An 18,534-nucleotide genomic window follows, 5' to 3' on the forward strand; every position below is an offset into this window, starting at 1 on the left:
TGTTACGGACAGCATCCTGAAGCAGAAAAACAACGTTAAGTAAAAACTAATCAAATCTGAATAAAGTGTGGACTTTAGTGAATAATTATGTATCAATATACTGGTTCATTAACTGTATCAAATGTACCACACTAATGTAAGATGTCAATAATAGAGGAGACTGTGTAGGGGATGAGCAACTCTGGATGGCTTGCTCTGAGGTACATAACAGTAGCCAGGTTATTTTTTAATGACTGTTAATGATTCTCTTCCCAGCAAAGCAGGGGAAGTAAGCTAGTGAAATGGTATCTGTTACATAATGCCCGGAACACAAACTCTAGCTCTCTCTTCCTGCTTGCTCTATACAGTAGTTGCTTGCTTGTTGTCTGATCACCCACATCTGGACCAGGGAATTGTGTTGCAAAGAGCATCCGTTCAGATCTGACCTGAGAAATTTTTCTTGGCTCTCATGGTTCAGGAGAGCTCACTAGTGAAGCTGATAGGACTTGAGAAATAAGACGGTTTTCTTTTTCAGGTTGCTTGAATGACCTCCAATTTTGGCTCAAAGTTAATGCCACATTAGAACCATCTTTTGCTGATCAATTAGTTCAGGGCCACATGAAAAAGAACAAAAACAAAACAAAACAAAAAATCACAGGGTGGAATTTATTTAACAAGCCAAAGGGTAAGGACGAGCTCTTAGTAAACTAATGTATACTCTACAAAGTTATGTTTTGGATGTCGTGGTTTAACCTATAATATGTCCATATACTTTTATTTAGTGATTTTTTTAACACAGAGTCTAATTTTTTCTCTCCTTAAATATGAACTATACTTAGTGACTGGCTTCTAAAAAAAAAAAACAGAATGTGGAGAACATGAAAGTGTATTGCTTCTAAGATTAGGACAGGACAGCCTGCTCCTTGCTCTCTCTTGAACTGCCCAGTCTGGGTGAAGCCAGCTGCCACGTTGTGAGGGCACTCAAGTAGCCTTGTGGAGAGGTCCGTGTGAAGCAGAACGGAGGCCTCCTGCAAACACCTAGCAAACAATCGAGGCCTTCATGTGAATGATCTACTTGGGTAGATCAACCAGCCCCAGTCAAGCCTTCAGATGACTGCAACCCTGACTGATGTTCTGACTGCAACCTCAGGAGAGACCCATAGCTAGAACCACCCAGTGAGCTGCTCCCAAATTCTTGACCCACAGAAACAGGTTTCATAACAAGATAACATTTGCTGTTTTAATCTGCTAAATTTGGGGGTAATTTGTTATGTAACAATAGACAACTCATACAGGGACCTTTTTCCAAGATGAAGAGCATTGTAGCTGGAACTCTTTTAGGCACAGAGTAAAGCATACATAGAGTGAAGTACACAGCTTACGTGTGCAACTCAAGTGATTTTTACTTTGGAATGTGAGCATGTGACCACAACCCAGGTCAAGATATGGAACATTTTCATTACTCTAAGAAATTCCTTCACCCATCCTGTGTGGCTCAGTAATTGAGAGCCAACCCATTAACCAGGAGGTCATGGTTCCATTCCCATCAAGGCACATGCCTGGGTTGCAGGCTCGATCTCCAGTAGGGGGCGTGCAGGAGGCAGCTGACCAATGATTCTCATCATTGATGTTTCTCTCTCTCCCTCTCCTTCCTCTCTCTGAAATCAATAAAAATATATACCAATATATTTGGGGGGGGGGGAGAAATTCCTTCATGCTCACTTAATAACTCTTCCCAGAGGTAGCCACTTTTCTGAGTTCTATAACTAGAGATTCGTTTTATGTATTCTTTAACTTCATATAAATGGAATCGTTCAGTATGTATTCTGGTATGTCTGCCTTTTTTCACTCAATATTATACAATTTAAATTTAGGTTGTTTTCATGTTTCAATAGTTGGTTCCTTTTATTGCCTGGGAAGTATTCTATTGGGTAATTATGCCAAACTTACTTCCCTGATGACAAACATTTGAATTCTCTCCGATTTGAGGCTATTATGAATAACACCAATGTAAATATTCTCATGCCAGTCCCTTTTGTGGACCTATGCATTCAGTACTCAGGCAAATTCTTAGGAGCGGAATTGGTTGGGTCAGAAGGTAGGTGTATGTGTAACTATCATACCATTTTCCAAAGCTGTTGGGCCATTTTACATTTCCACTCAGAGTAATTTTTTTTTTCATTTGAAGCACCCTAGCTTGAAAAGAAAGAAAAACAAAAGTAAGTCTTAATGAAAAACTGAGTGGCAGTGAATAAAGAACTTTCTAAGTTACTTGGAAGAAGCAAGAAAACCAGTCTCCAAGGCAGAGCAGTCTGACAGCTGAGCCTCCTGGCAAATACTTTTATTCTGATCATTGGTTTGGAAATACTTCTTAGATGAAAGGTTTTCACAAAGATGGTCCCAGCAGGGACCCAAATCCGAGAGGAGAAGAATTTACATACTGGAAGAGGGAAGAGCCTTCCTCCCCGTGCTGCTGTTTACCGAGCCGGCCTGCCGCTGTGGCAAATTTAACTACTTCTCCATGCCTAACACAGCGCGCCCCCAGGCATGGAGTCAGCGCTGACTCCCATGAGTTCTGCTTCAAACAAACAGGCTGGAGAACTTTATTAATGATGCACTCGGGGGCTGGGGGCTGTGACAGGCATCCGCCGAGCGCAGGCCCAGCAGCCAGTCTCTAGCCTGCTCACAGCAGACAAGGTATCGCTAAGTCCTTTCTGCTTCTGAAACTGCCCGGACACCCACAGTGCTGTTTTCCTTGGTTGTACAGGGCTCTGTCAAAGGAAAGAAAAACTGCAAAGCCAGAATATCAGCAACTTTAGAAGAGGCTCCATGCATTTTCTTTTCTATGAAGGAAACTTGAAAATTGCTACCAAGCTACATGTCCAAAACTGGGAAATGGTTAAATAAAAGGCCCTCTTCCTCCTGCCGTCAGTGGGAGCGGTGTGCTGAAGAGCAGGTTGGAGCACCCTCGGCTGGATTGCCCTTCTTACACTGTGAAGGTCACGTCCCTGCCAGGATCTGTCATCGGGGCGCCCTTGCTTCTTTCCCACAAATGTGTCTCTTCTAGAGCCTTGTGCAATTACGGCTCATTTCTCCAGGTTTCATATGGCCTCTGAACAGAATTAAAAGCACAAGCACGTGCAGAGATAATCTGCTTCCCAAGAGAGTAAGTGCCGAGAAGTTCTATATTAGAGCACACTGCCAGTGCTGACTGGCTGGGGCGTGATTAACCTAATAGGCTTAAAGTCCCACTTGCCGTCCACATTTGCCAGGACACGAGCTAACGCAGGCCCCCTAATCCAGGAGCCGCGGCCCTTCACAATTGCCCCGCTGCTCGCTGACCACAAAGGGGTCAAAACTTCGGACAACAGGCACCATCACCTCTACATGGGGGCCAGGGAGTCAGAAAGCTCGTTCCGAGTTGAGGACATGATACCACGGACTTCAAAGGATTCTGGCCTGGAAATTGCCTGGATGGACTAGTAAGACTGCCTTTTGCTGCTATTTCGATGTGATTCTTTAGAAATTATGAGGGTTGAGGGCAGGAGATGAATACAAGCTGAAATCATGGGGTGTACACCGTCCCACAGTGACATCATTAACAGCGTGGCTAAGAGTGGCATCCAGTTTTTTAAAAAGCCCAAAGCAGTTCTGCCAGAAAGTCCGGGGGGCAGTGAGAGGGGCACCGTCCCCGTGCTGGACCGAAGCTCCACCTGCTATGACTCTGGGGGGGGCTTGTCCCAGGGACAGAGGCCGACAGAGGCGCAGCCAGGTCCTGGGTGGGCCCAAACCTTGGCTGAAGGTCACTGTCAGCTCACAAGAGATTCCACTGCAGGCAACAGGGAGGATCTGGAAGGACTGAGCCCAGAAACCAAAACCTCCCCATCCCAGCTGAACACATCACCAAGCCACATGGCTAAGGACATTCCATTCAAGACACAGAGCTCCCGCGAGTCTCAGGGGGGAGCCTTTTGCGGGGAAGAGAGTGCAGAGAGTACCACCCAGGGGAGCTCCCTGTGGGAAAAGAAGCCCAAAGGCCCCAGGTCCAGGCAGCAGGGTCTCCGTTGCCAAACCGCCCTTCCCGCTCAGGGGTCTGAAGGCAAAGTGGACTTCCCGGAGGCCCTGGTGAAGGCCCATCAGCACGCTTACACCTACCTGCACTCCTGCCTCTCCAAATACGAAGCCATCCTGAGCCTCACCCGGCAGGCCACCCAGACCCGGGAGCTGCTGCAGCCCATGGTCAGCTTCCTGCTGCTCTGCTTCGAGGAGGCCAACCAGCTCTTGGGGGAGATCTCCAGGGATGGAGAGGCGCTCCTCCGGGAAGTCGGGGAGGATCTGGCCTGGCCATTGAGGAAAGGGGAGCCCCAGGAGCAGCCGGACCTCCTGCAGCAGCTGCTGCAATACACGGTGAGCCGGCTGCAGGTGCTGGGGGGCGCGGTGGCCTCGCTCACCAGTGGCTGCCTGGAGGGCTCCGGCAGCCGCCTCCAAGCCACGGCCAGCCACTTGGAACACCAGCTGAGCGTGAAGAGGGGTATGGATGAGCGCCTCCTAAGGACTCTGGGGCAGCTGGAGAGCTTGGCGAGCGGCCACAGCGACCCTGGGGTGCAGGGCCTACCCTTGTGCTCTGAGGACAGTGGCATCGGTGCGGACAGTGAGTCTGTGCACCAGGTGGACAGGCTGGGCAAGCAAGCCAGCTGGGACCTAACGCCGGAGCCTGCAGAGTGGAAGCCAGGGGTTCCCCCCACAGCGGAGGCCGGGCAGTTGGGACATACCTGGCAGCAAAGCCCATTCTGGAGGGGTGCAGACCGACCCCAGGACTGGCCGCTCTCAGGGCCTCCTGAGGCCAAGGTGCAGCCAGCAGCACAGGGTGGAGCAGGGAGCCTCGGCCCCTCCAGCTCAGGCCCAGAAAGTGCTCCCCGCAGGCCTGGAGGGGTGGGCAATGGCAATGCATGTCACTCCTTTGGGGGCGGGGTCTCCCTGGACGCACATCTTCCTAAAGGCTCCGGGTTGGTGACCACTCCCTCCCTCGGTGCCGGAGAAGACAGCAGCACAGAGGAGGGGGAAGACAGCCTGCATCCGCGGCCACGGTCTTCACCTGCTGACCCAGAGGGCCCGTTTCAGCTACTCCCCAGGAGGCTGAGGAGCCCCCAAGCGCGGGAAATGATTCTGAAGATGAAGGAAGCCATCAGTGACAGGATCAAGTTTGTCCCTGTGTCCTCTGGGCACCTGGATTGGGCTGAGGAGGAGGAGAGGACAGTGGTCCCGCCAAGACCAAGCACAGTCCATGGCAGCAGGGGCGGCCTCGTGAGGCAGAGGAGGTCCCAGTCAGAGGCGTGTCTGAAGAGCCACGTGGAGGAGCTCACCATCCGGGAGCTGCGGAAGGTCCAGGGAGACCTGAGCCAGCGGCTGGAGGCCTTCTACTCCCTGGGCACCCGGGGGCGGGGGCAGAGCAGGGGGCGGGGGCAGAGCAGGGGGCAGGTTCTGCTGCCCAGAGCAGCATCTCTGCAGCCCGACCACCACAGCAGGGGCGCCCCGAGCAGCACCATCAGCAAGCTGAAGGCCTCGCTGACCAAGAGCTTCAGCATTTTGCCAAGTCAGGACAAGAGCATTCCGCAGACACGCAGTCCCCGCCCGGAGGGTGAACGGCCCTGGCAGGGGACAGCTGAGCGGCTTCCAGCTGCCATCCCACCAGGGGAGAGGGCCGGGGAGGCTGCCAGAGCCCATCCCCCCAGAACCTCAGTCAAGAAACTCATTGAAACATTCAGTCCCACTGAGAGTCTGCGGACACTGGGCGAGTCCAAAGACTCTGGGCCGGGCCCCTGCCTCAGGAAGTGGGGGGTCCCCATCATGCCCCCCAGATTTCCCATTTACAGAGGGCTTGCCCCTTTGTATCCAAAGCCCCAAATCTCTCCCGCAGTGGGCCCAGGCTGGAGGCCCTTTGCTCCCGCCTTTCCTCCTCTGTCGGCAGCGCCCACGAGGGAGGACCCTCCCCATGAAGCAGAGGACCCAGAGCACCTCCCCCCGCCGCCCCTGGAAATCCTGATGGACAAGTCCTTCATTTCTCTGGAGCCCCCAGAAAGCAGCAAGCTGGTGGGGAGTTCCCCTGAAGGGACCCACATGCCAGGGCTGGGAGAGGCTGGCTCTGCCCAGAGAACATGGGCTTCCCCAAAGCTAGGAGCCTCCATGAGCCCCGCTTACCTGTTGCCCAGCAGGCACGCGGCCACCCCCACTGGGTCCTGCAGCACAGGGCCAGGGGGCGGCAGGAGCAGCTGCAACCCCGGGAAGCTGGCCGGGGACCTCAACCCCCCGCCAGCGATCAGCCAAAACCCAGAGACAGAGGACGGTGGGGCTCAGGGTCAGGCATACGTGGACAGTGTCGTAAGCCTCTCCAAGCAGCCCCGGAGGGCAGTTCCCTGGCACCGCTCCAGCCATACATCTGGGCAGAACATGACCTCGGAGCCCGGCCTGCCCAGACCAACTCGGGGGCCGCATTCTTCTGAGGCCCCAAGGCAGAGCCAAGAGAGCAGCTCCCCGCTGGGCAGGAAGGCCTCTCCTACCAGGGCACACAGGGCGCCCAGAGCAGACAGGAGGCACCCAAGCCTGTCCTCCTCTCACAGACCTGCTCAGCCCAGTGTCCCCTCTGTGCATGGGTCCCCTGGCCCCACAATCAGCCCTCCAGCGAGCCCCAGGGCACTGAGCCCCCCAACAGTGATGCCACCCCAGCACCAGCTGCCCAGCCCGCCCCCTGAGAGCCCACTTGCTCAGCACAAGCTCTCCAACCCCCCTGCCCAGCGCACAGAAGCAAGGTCCCTGGCCTCTGGTTCCTCCCCTCCCGCTCCAGAGTCCCCCCCTCAGGGGCACAAGGAAACAAGAGGTTCTAAAGACAGTGAAGCGGCCACAGCCAAAGCATCTGGGAACACATGTCCCAGGTTCTGCCCAGCCACCTCCTCTCTGTTTGAAGCTAAATCGTCATTCTCAGCAGCCCACCCACTCACCCCTGCGCTGCCACCTGCAGCTGGGGGCCCTCGTGAGACCCCCACAGCATGCTGGAGGAGCAGCTCAGGGCCACGACTGAGGGGGGGCTCGCAGCGGGGAACGACTCTGTGTGCCCTCAACCCTCAGCCCTTCGTCAGGAGAACAGCTTCCGACCGCCAGCCAGGTGTCCGCCTTCGCCTGCCTGCCCCGGGCGCCACGAGCAATGCTTGTGAATCCCAGCGTGGCCAGAGCAGGTAAGGAGAGCCCTCGGGCCATAGCCCTCCGTGACCCTTGGGATCGTCTGGGTTCATAGCTTTCAAACTGTGCTCCAAGAGAAGAGGCAATTAGAGAAAAGGGTCTAGGAATGCCCAGCCCGCTCCCCCAGAGGTCCCCCAAAACTGTGAGCCCCCTGGGCTTTCATTTGTCACTCATTTTGGGCTCCTGGGATTTGCATTGAAAAGAGGTTCTGCTGCATTACAAATACAGTTGAAAGCAATCTAGTCCAGCCACACAGCCCTGTATTTCCGAGGTGGGGAAACTGAGATGAAGTGCTTTGCCCCTGGCAGAGTCCCTGTCACCCTGTCCAGGTCCAGCAGCCCGATTTCTGTCGTCTCTGCTTCCCTGCAATAGACCAGCACCAGGTGGGAGTTTTTCAAAGGCTTTGGTCCCAGAACGCCTTTAAACTCTTAAAAATGACTAAGAACCCAAAAGAGCCTCGGAGTGTGTGTGTGGGATCCATCACTTTTCACTGTATTATAAATTAAAATTAGGACATGTTTGAAATATTAATTTTTGAAAATGTGACCCCATTGTATGTGAACATGAAGAATATATTCTTGTGAAAGTTAACTATATTTCCACAACAAAAACCTTCGTGAGGCGCGGCCCTGCCTCACATTCCTGCCAATCTCTTCAGCGGGTGGCTTCACGGAGAGACAGCTGACTCCCAGATGTTCCAGCAGTCAGTCTGCCCTGATGTCGCACATCCATTAGACAGGAAAACCACTCCGCATTCATGGGAGAATGAGCGAAAAGGGCAAATAATACCTTAGTATCATTATTAAAATGGTTTTGACCTCATAGACCCCTCACCAAAAGTGTCTCAGGGACCCCTGGGGACACATCTTGAGGAAGGCTGGTCCTGGAGGTGTGAACAGAAATGTTTAGCTTCCCCATCCCCCAAGGACCTGCCCTCACTTCTCCCCGAATTCAGCCCCCCTTCCCCCCTCCCTTCAGAAGTCTGGAGAGTAGGAAGGAGACTCCCCATCAGCGCCCTTGGCCGACAGATCTAAGTGTGCTTTCTTTTTTTTTTTTTTATTATATTTTGTTGATTTTTTACAGAGAGGAAGGGAGAGAGATAGAGAGTCAGAAACATCGATGAGAGAGAAACATCGATCAGCCGCTTCCTGCACATCCCCCACTGGGGATGTGCCCGCAACCCAGGTACATGCCCTTGACCGGAATCGAACCTGGGACCTTTCCGTCCGCAGGCCGACGCTCTATCCACTGAGCCAAACCGGTTTCGGCCTAAGTGTGCTTTCTCATGAGGGCAACTGACTCGCCTGCCATTGGCCCACACATGCAGACAGGCCTGGGCACACGGCTGCCACAGGCCAGGCGCCACTGTCTAGCCTGCCTGAGCACCGGACCGACTGGTATGCTCAAGTGGCTGTTTTACAGAATAGATGGAGAAGTGTGTCTTTTCCAGAACCGTGGCATGGCAGGGGGTGGGAGGGTGGACATAAATCTGAGGCCTATTAGAGAGGAAGTGTTATCAGTGTGTCTTGATATCAGCTCAGACAACGCTCCGCCAGCGCCGGGCCCGCTATCTCGCACTGCCCACGGTTGTGTAAATCAGCAATCCATTTCTGCCCGCGTGATGCGGGCTACAGACTTCACAGTCTGTCGAGGCATAAATGGTAATTTTTTTTTATAAAGTACTCGGCAGTCAATTTTAAATAAAGATATTATCTCGGGAAAGTTGTGCATTATTATGGTTACATAAACTTCCCCAGCCCCTTGAAAGAAAATGAAGCATTGATTATTTTTGCAAGAATCTTAATATAACATTGCTCTTTTCTTAAATCCAAAATGAGCGTCCCGCAGCACCGCGCCTTCCATCGGAGAACCTCGCTAAATGTTAATGCGCTATCCTTCACACCAGCCCCTCGCCCGGCTATTAGATTTCTCACACTGGGCCCTTCAGGAGGAGAGCTGGAAAGAACAGGCACAATAAAATGACATTAATTAAAAGCACTAACATTTAAAACACCAGGAGCAGTAGCAAAGCAACAGAAAATTGTCCAAGGAGAAAACAGAGCCCTTCTCAGAGGCTTTTCCTCAGAAAAGGGCAGCCAAAAAGGTGGTTTTATGTCCTGAATCTCAGTGCTTAGAGATATTGGGGGTGGGGGGAGTACTTGTAGCTTGAAAGAGAGAGGAGAATTCATAAACAGGCACCTTCCCAAGATCACGTGGAAGGTCACATAATGACTCACACCCATCCCCCTGTCTCCTGGTAAGACCACACCTCTGAGCCATTCCCAGTTGTGAAACTGCGCACGCAATGGATGGGCTGGGAAACGCTCATTCCCCACGCCCACCCCCACCTCCCCGCCCCCGTCCCCCACTCAACCCTGTAAAGTTGGCGTCTGGGAGCAGAAGCGTGCCAGCTGTGAGAACTCCACTCTGTAGATGACAGGCATTTTGTCCTGTCCTCCTGCAGACGGGAAGCCGTACCAGGAAACTGACCGTGCGCCAAGCCGACAAGCCAGTTCAGAGAGCCAGACCCAGCCAGAACCCGCTCAGAGCGGCCGGTTCCTCAGCCAGGGACTTGCAGGGACACAGCCACACCCGTGGGACCTGGAGCTGGCCTGCAGCTGGTGATGACGCCTTCAGGTCATCTGTGCTAGGCACAAGCCCTTTGATAGAAAAAATGGTATTTATATATACCCGATCTCGAGGCTCAAGGGATTGGGCGCATCCTTGGAGGTGCGCCCAGGAAGCTCAGTTACTGAGCTGCAACTGTTCTCATGTGTGAATCCCTGGCGGAGGCCGTTCGCTCTAAGGACTCTGCATGCTGGGGCACTTGAGCATTTGGGAAGGGTCCAGACTTTCTCCCCTAAATGTGGTGCTTTTAGTCTTTAGGACGGGACGCCCCAGGCAGGGTCTCTCTGTAGATCACACACACACACACACACACACACACACCATTTCCTGGCTCAGGCTACCTGTCTCCACAGCAGCTCTGGGAACAGGTAGAAACACGGTCACATGGCAACCAAGGAAATGGATCTCCTAACCTGAGCTTCATGCAGATGTGGAACCTGGCTGAGGCTGGGCAAGAGTTCTAGGACCACATCACGTGTCAGGCCTCGGAGTCGCCTCCCCCGGCACCGTGTGCCACAGCCTCTCCTCTGGGCATGCCCCTCCCCGTTCCTGCCAGCGGCTCCCAGGAGCAGGGAAAAGAAGAAAGGTGTGAGCTGTGGCCACACGGGGTCCTGCAGGGACCTGGGATGGGGCCAGATCCCAGCACGGATGAGACTGGCTCTCGGTGCCATGGTGGGTCCCTCACAGCCTGAAAATCATGTGTGTACCGGTCTGACACCCACCCCACCTCACAGCCCCCCACTCCTGCCACCTTGATCCTGGTGGGATCCAAACTCAAACTTGTCCTCCACTGGGCACCCCACAGGAGCCCAACCACACGGAGTTGAGCCCACGGCATGCTAGAGCTCACGGGACAGTCAGGAGCGCGCTGACACAGGCAGAGAGAAGGGCCTCTGGTCTGTGCACATGGGGAGCCGGTCTTATCCTGCCCGAAGGTGACTGACGGAGAGGCTCTGACCTCAGTGCTCACCTGCAGTAGACAGGGTGGCCCCAAGGGCCCTTTGCAGGTGTGACTTCCTATTCTTGCTACAAAGCAGCACAAAGTGACAGCTGGCCATTTATTGAGCACGTATCACGAGCTATTAACATGCCAAGAGCTTTACAGGCTTCACCCAATGTTGATACCTTTGAGTGCCCTAGGAGATGGTACTATCGTTATCTTCATTGTACACAGAAGAGAACCAGAGAGATCAATTAACATGCTGCAGGTCACACAGGTAGCAAGTGGAAGAGCCGGGACTTGAACCCAGACAGCCAGACTCCGACCTCCATGCGGTAATCATGAGGCTAGCCTGCCAGCACACAGCCAGCTTGGCTCTCTGAGCTGGTCCCCCTTCCGGCCCAAGCTGGCTCCATGCTTGTGACCACCCTCCCTTCTGCGCTCCCAACGCACACTGGGCGTCCCTCCCCATTCAGAGCCCCTCTCACTCTATCACTTAGCAGCCAGAAGGTCCGTTCTAGCCACATGCCAGCCCGGGCCAAGCAGCTTCCATTGCACTCCATTCAGGAAGAGGGTGGCAGCTGAGTAAAGCCGGTGGGGAGGGGGAGGGCTGTATTGTTGGAGGTGTTTTTAATTCAACTAGCTGAGCCTCGCCCTTTATTAAATAAGTGCTTTAGAAACAAAAACAAAATGAAGGCCGGCTCCCAGAGCTCCCGAGGGCGTGGCTTTGTTCAGAGCAGCAGATCCCGGGCATGAGAGGAAGAGCAGGACTCAGCCTGTCAGTCGAAACTCCAGGAGCTTGGCCACCGCGGGCGCCGCGAGGACGGCACCTGCCAGGCAGCCCTGATGCAGAGTCTGGGACAGACAGGGAGGGGCGGAGGGAGAATGGGGAGCAGGGTGGGCCCAGAGCAGCAGCAGAGGCTGTTTGATCGGCACTTGTCCTTTCTCTCGGCAGCAGCAGTGAGGAGAGCCCCAAGAAGGGCACCGAGCCGTGGAGCGGCCCCTGCGCCCCAGAGCTGAAGGGCGGCAGGGCCGCGTCTCCCCCAGAACTCTGTGTGCTGGGCCACGGGCTGCACCGGGAGGCCAGCGCCGGCCGCACCCAGGACAAGCCCCAGCGGAAGGAAGTGGCCTGACAGGCTGGCCAACGGAGTCACACGGACACCAGTCACCCCGCAGGCAAAGAGAAGAGTGACAGCCAAGTGTCAGGCTGCCCCTGGACGGTGGGCCAACCAGCTCCTCCGGGGGTGTCCTGGGAAGGCCTGGGAGCGCCCCGTCCCACGGGTCTGCTAAGTCATGAACAAGCACTGTTTTCAGTCCCAGCTCCTGGGTTCTCTTGAAATCCAAAAGTTAACTGCAACTCTGGATCCCACAGGACACTTGTAATCCTTCCAGCACTGGCCTTCATTTAGGGAGGGGTGTATTTACGCTCGATGGGCAGGTGTTTTACCTGAGTCCGCTCTCTGAAACCGTCTTATCCTCACCACAATAAACGAAGCAGATAGCATGCTCCCGGTTTTGCAGGTCAGAAAACCAACGCACCCCTCACCCAGTGACTTCCCTGAGGTCACACAGCAAAACTATGGACGGGTGTGGGGGCCTGGAATCTATTGCCTCCCTTTACATTTCATTGCTCATGAGCATCCCGTCACTCCATCCGCCTAAAGCAGATCTCATCATGCGAGTGGTGGGAAAGCTCTGCTTTTTAAGCTCAGCATTCACGTCCCCAGTATGAGCGTTGTTTAGAAGCTGGTTGCTCCAGAGATGAGAAGACTGAGGTGGAATGAAAGTACACAGTCCCACCCCCCTTTCTCTCCCCCAGCTCAGCACCAAAGCCCTAAATGCAAAGCTTCCGGCCCATTCGAGCAGCCACATCGCCTCTCACATACACCTCAAATGCTCCCCTCTAGGCATCCGCACGCCTCTCAGAGTGAGTGGGCACAACCACGCCGTCCAAACAAGGCAGCCTGTTCTCCAAGCCCCGTGGGGCGTGGGCTCGGGGGGATGTGGAGGAAAGGTCTCGCATGCACGTGCGGTCTCCCCCAGGGTCTTCTTGGCCACCTTTACCCGGGTCACCTGCAGAACTTCTGCTGGAGTTGAAATGGAAGTGAAGAACGGTCATTTGTGCCAAAAACCTGCTTCTGCCAACAAGCTAGATATTTGCTGCGGATCTTGGAATTTTTCCATTGGAGGCTGTGGAGAGCTTTCTATTTAGGAAAGAATTTGCAGTAATTGGGTGACTCAATGCCGGCTCAGTGGGTTGTCACAAGACAAGAATTCTCACCCACGGGGTACAGCTAAGAGGCAACCCTCCAGTTCTGCTGCAAAGCTGACTTTTTTTTTTTAAGTTTTTTTCCCCCTTTATTGAATAAGATATTACAAATGTGTCCACTTTTTAAGCTTGGGGAATTTATAGACTTCAAGTCCTCTTTTTTTTTTAAGAGAGAGAGGAAGAGAGAGAAACATTGATGTGAGAGCATACTATCTATTGGCTGCCTCCTACACACCCTCTCACCTGCTACCAGGGATCAAGCCCACAACCCGGGCATGTGTCCTGACTGGGAATCAAACCCACAACCTTTCGATGCATAATATGACGCCCAACCAACTGAGCCACACTGGCCAGGGCTCAAGTCCTTTCTTGTTGAAACAGATCATGACTCAAGAACATGTTAAACTGGGTCCTAGGGACGAAGCTAGGACCTCAGGGTCGGCTATGAGTCCGAGTAAATGAATCTCACCTTGACTTGTCCAGTGATTAAAATAGGGGTGACAGGGATCAACTCTTCAAAGGCGCCCAGGAACAGTGATCAAACTACCAAGAGGGGCCACAACCGACCCCCATTGGGAATGTCTGTGCCGCCCCGCCCAGCTCATGCAGCTCATGCTTTCTTTGTAGCAGCCCTAATCCTCTGGGCAGAGCTCGGGCAGCAGGGCGGGTCCTGGGTCCCAGCCACACCCCTGAGCATGTGGGTGGACCTGGGAACTGCCTGGGCTATAGGAAATGGGAGGAAGTCCAGCTGCCAGGCGGGGCAGGGCTGAGGTAAACGTGTGAGAACATCAGGTCTAGGAAACTTGCTTGATATAAGGCTGGGCAGTCTAACTGCAGCACCAGGCCTGCAGCGGGGTAACGAGGCAGGGGTGGGGGCTGACCGTGTGGAGAGACCCAGCTCCCAGGCCAGAGGACTGGACAGGAAGTGGAGCCCGCCCTGTGCCAGGCTTTAGGGGCAGGACTCCCCGAGGTCTGAAGAAACAGAGCAGAACCCAGCTGCAGGGAGGCTGGACAGGGACATGGCTGGGGATACAACATGCGGGCAATAAATAGTCTAGAGACTAGCACCAGGATAGAAGCGGGAGCCAGGCCCACAGAAAGGAGGAGTCTGCCTGTCCAATGTCCCTTCCCCCTCCTCACCCCCCCCCCACCCCCAGCCCTGGAAAGGGCCTTGTCTTAGAGGTTTGGGGCTGGCCTGAGCACCTGGCTGCCGCGACGGGAGCTACGGGTGGGCAGCCGGGAGCCAGGCAGCATGTTATACCATGGAGGGGTCAGCGTCAGAGAGAACGCCCTGGAAGAGTCTGGAATGACCCATTGCTGGCCTTGTGCCTGGCGGAGGCTCTCTGAGATGAAGGGCTGCCCCTCCCCCGAGTTTGGCTGGTAAGCAGCAGCCAACACCCACGCTTCGAGCTGCGGGCAGCATTCCTGCCATCAGCCGTGGAGCAGGTCATGCTCCTCACCCTCTGCAATTCCTGAGCACCCACTTGTGCCAGGGCAGTGCTGGGCGCTGCAATGTGTCCCCATGTGTGCTGTAATGAGAGGTCCCAGAAGCCTCCAGGCTCAGGCAGCGGGGGCAATGAGCTCAGTAGACGTCATGTTGCCCAAGGGCCCAAAGGCTTCAAGAATCCCCAGTCAGCTTCCCTGGGGTGTATGAGGAGGGGTTGCCAAGGCCCAGGGGCTGCGAGGCAGTAAAGGTCAAAGGGGACGAAGGACCAAGCTGGCACGGGAGCAGGTGGGTCAAAGATGTGCTTTTTGGGCCACCATCCCAACTCCCAGAGTTAGCCCAAATCATTTGTGAATTAGACTCTGAACAAAAGAACTTAAATCCACCACAATGGACCGCCTGTGTGGGTGGCATCAGCTCGGTTTTGAGCCTCCTGGAGACCAGGCCTTCCTTTGGCCAAACCCATGCCTTGGCTTCTGCCTTGGAGAGCACAGCTGGCAGCCAGGAGGACAAGCCCAGTCCCACAGCTTCTCAAGGGGGTCACTCTTACCCGCCCCTCAAGAACCTTGGCCTTGCTGGGCCCAGTCCACTTCTGTGCTCAAGGGAAATGGGAGGGCAGGTTTTGGGTTTTGTTTTGTCTTTTTAAATTAATTAAGGCATGGCCCCAACCTTTTGGGAACTCAACAGTCTGCACCTTCTCTTCACAGGGTTGGAAACCAAGAACGAATGTTGTTTATAAAGACAACAGGGAGCCCAGCACAGGAGAGTCATTTAAGGGGTACATAATACACCCCTATTCTTATTTGGGCCAGCTCCTTTCAGGGGTGTATGAACCCCCTCCTCCTCCACACCCATGAAGACCCCATCTCCTCCTCCCCCTCCTCCTCCACACCCACGAAGACCCCATCTCCTCCTCCCCCTCCTCCTCCGCACCCACAATGACCCCTCTCCTCCTCCCCCTCCTCCTCCGCACCCAGGAAGACCCCCCGAGCTGGGGAGAGGGAGGCCCTCAGCCAGCTCTCCATCAACACATCGGTCGCACAGCAGACAGTTCAGCCCCGGGGGAAGCACATTTCCCAGTTCCGTTAGAAGGACTCCTGAGGGGAACAAGCAAATATCATATTCTGGCAGAGCAGTGACAGCTCTTTGCAAGTACACATACAGTCTTGAAAATGAACTGCCACTTCCCTCCACAGCGTGGGTCTGAGCGGCTGTTTACTATAAGCAGCATCTATTTTCCTTCCTCACATCCTACCCCAGTTCAGAAGCTAAAATGGCCCACGTGGCTAGAGTGCAGAGCAGGCGGAGCAGACTTTTCTTTCACTATGAAGAGCGTGTGTTTGGCAAGATGTGCCTCATAAAGCCTACCCGCGAAGGAAAGGGATTTTGAGAAATACATTCTTTTTTCTAAAATAAGCCAGTGTTTGACGTGTATCAGGGGAGCCGGTGCAGTGAGTGGTAAATGTCAACACGTGCGTCAATTGGTCATCTGGTGGACGGCCTACAGGCTGCCAGCACCCACCCCATCTTCCAAGGCGAGCCTTTCAGAGACAGCCCATTAGTCAGTAGCCCCACGTCAAAGGCTCTGTGGAACTGCCATAAAGTCGTGTCCTGAGCCTGTATTAGCCCATGTTACACTGGGCTGTGCTCGACTCCCCAGGCCTACCTGCACCTTAGGTAAGAGCATCTCAGGTAAGTAGGGCTTCTGGCCGCACACACCACCAAGCCAAGAGTGGTGGCTCAGCTCAAACCCACCCTGGCTCCCAGGCCAATCTATATTCCCCACCACTGGCTTTCCATTAGCCTCATTCTTTTTGGGGTTTTTAAAATATATTTTTATTTATTTATTTTGAGAGGAAGGGAGAGAGGAGAGAAACATCAATGATGAGAGAGAATCATCGATCAGCTGCCTTCTGCATGCCCCACATTGGGGATTGAGCCCGGACATGTGCCCTGACCAGGAATTGAACCTCCTGGTTCATAGGTCGACGCTCAACCACTGAGCCACATCAGCCAGGCCCATTAGCCTCAGTCTTGCTGGCACTGACTTCGCCAGACCCCCCGGCCTAACGCCCAGAGCCCAGGGTGCCTGGGGTGAGATTTAAACCTGAAATAATGAAGGAAAACAGGACCAGACAAAGCATTCTTGTTTGCTTTTCAGCTGTTTCCAGTGGTTTTAAACAGCTTCACAGAGCACAGGGGACGGGAAGCTTGGGGTTTGAAAATGTACTTGGAAGACAGGCCAGGAACACAGGGAGTCAGGACAATGACCTTGAACTTAACCTCTGCCTTCGAAATCCCTGCCGGACTCTGTCCCTGAGCCCCTACACTTCTAAAAAGCCCTGAAATGTTCTGCTAGGTTCTAGGATCTTGACAAGCAGAAAGTTCAATCTCCTGACCAAACCCCAAAAGCTTGCTCAGACTCCAGCAAACAAAACCAATGACATGATGTAAAAATAAGCAAACACTTAAAATCAGCCTCCAGAGCACCTTTATGGCTCCCAGTCCAGCAGGGCTTTAACCCGGCTCAGAGGGAACCAACCACCGGCCCCTGCTGGGACCACAATGAGGTGAGAAGTGCTCACACTGGGGCTAAATTACCCAAAATCACACTTAAGCTGCCTATTAAAACCCAAACCCCAGGATGGCTGTGTGCTGCGCATGCTCACCCCAGGGCATTTGGGGGAGGGAAGGCGCGGCCTAGTTACACCTGGCAACATGGGCAAGATGGGAAAGTGGCCTCCTACCGGGGGCACCCACCGGGTTCAGAAACACAGAGGTGAGTCGACTGGGGGCTTCCTGGCCGGCTGTGGGGCTGTCTCCCCAGAAGAGGCTCAGAACAGTGGCACTCCGCCCTGCGTCAGGTGGGGCCTCGGTGCTGACCCCGTGACCTGCCCCAGAGTGTTGCCGTGGGTCTGGGCTCCTTGGCTGGACCATATTGCCCTTGAGTTTGAGGTGATGCCCTGAGCCCTAATTCTTCCTGGTCACACCACTGTCAGCCTGCCACCCGCCCTCGTCAAGGCAGAGGCACTCCTCCTGTGTCCAGAGACCAAGCCCCGGACGGCCCCCTCTCACCTCCGGGACGCCATTTCTCTGGCCACTCCACCTCCGGGACGCCATTTCTCTGGCCACTCCACCTCCGGGACGCCATTTCTCTGGCCACTCCACCTCCGGGATGCCATTTCTCTCACGGCCCCTCCCACCTCCGGGACGCCATTTCTCTGGCCACTCCACCTCCGGGACGCCATTTCTCTGGCCACTCCCACCTCCGGGACGCCATTTCTCTGGCCACTCCACCTCCGGGACGCCATTTCTCTGGCCACTCTCACCTCCGGGACGCCATTTCTCTGGCCACTCCACCAGTGGGCAGCACCTTCCCTGCTTCCTCGCGTCCTGGCCCATCCTGATCCAACACACCCTCCGGCTTCGCGATCCAGCCCAACTGGAGGAACCTGCGTGACTCCAGAGCCTCTGAGTGATTGCACGTGGCCCTGCTACCGCGTGGAGCCGAGGCTCCGCCAAGTGCTTCCACTGACGCGTTTCAATGCAAACGCACCATCTACTTCAGAAGCAGCCAGAGGGCACTTCCAGGGAGGGCGCTTAGGAATGCCGATGTCACACTCTCCTTGCCTCTCCCTGAGCTGGACAGATGTCATGAGCAGGCTGGCATAGGACCCCCGGCGCTGCACAGAGAGTTTGCAGGCAGAAGCACAGTGTCCCCCCCACCCCACCCCGTCCCCCCCCAGAGCTGTTTGTTACACTCACCTCCAGTCAGGCCACTGGCGCATGGACTGGAACGGAATGACCGACTCAGGGTCTCAGGACTGGGGCGGGGGTTGTCCAGCTGTTCAAAGACTGGGGGGCTACACCCCAAAATGGCCTGCGCCGTGTGGGCCTGTGCTGCACTTTTTCTCCGTCGTTCTCTGTCTCGGTATCATCCACAGCCCGTTTTGCTGTGCTCGTGTTTTGTTCTGTGTGCCACAAACCTAGTTACTGAAACATTCTCTGAGGTTCAAAGAGTGGAAGATAAGAAGACCTTAG

At 54.6% G+C, this 18,534-nt stretch overlaps 1 protein-coding gene across 1 annotated transcript; it reads left to right on the forward strand.

Annotated features, from left to right (window-relative positions):
• Positions 1-3,546: 3,546 nt before the first annotated feature.
• On the forward strand, positions 3,547-12,231 carry PCARE (photoreceptor cilium actin regulator). Its single transcript, XM_036335564.1, has 2 exons — positions 3,547-7,208; positions 11,736-12,231. Exons 1-2 carry the CDS (start codon positions 3,547-3,549, stop codon positions 11,911-11,913), a joined length of 3,840 nt encoding a protein of 1,279 aa, XP_036191457.1. The 3' UTR covers positions 11,914-12,231.
• Positions 12,232-18,534: the final 6,303 nt, after the last annotated feature.

This window comes from Myotis myotis, unplaced genomic scaffold (genome assembly GCF_014108235.1).
Source record: "Myotis myotis isolate mMyoMyo1 unplaced genomic scaffold, mMyoMyo1.p scaffold_m19_p_14, whole genome shotgun sequence".
NCBI lineage: Eukaryota > Metazoa > Chordata > Mammalia > Chiroptera > Vespertilionidae > Myotis > Myotis myotis.

Excerpts from the sequence above, each read along its gene's own strand:
- PCARE (XM_036335564.1), top strand. The coding sequence starts at position 3,547 with ATGGGGTGTACACCGTCCCACAGTGACATCATTAACAGCGTGGCTAAG. Across the intron at positions 7,209-11,735 it reads TCCCAGCGTGGCCAGAGCAG|CAGCAGTGAGGAGAGCCCCA; the intron begins GTAAGGAGAGCC and ends TTCTCTCGGCAG.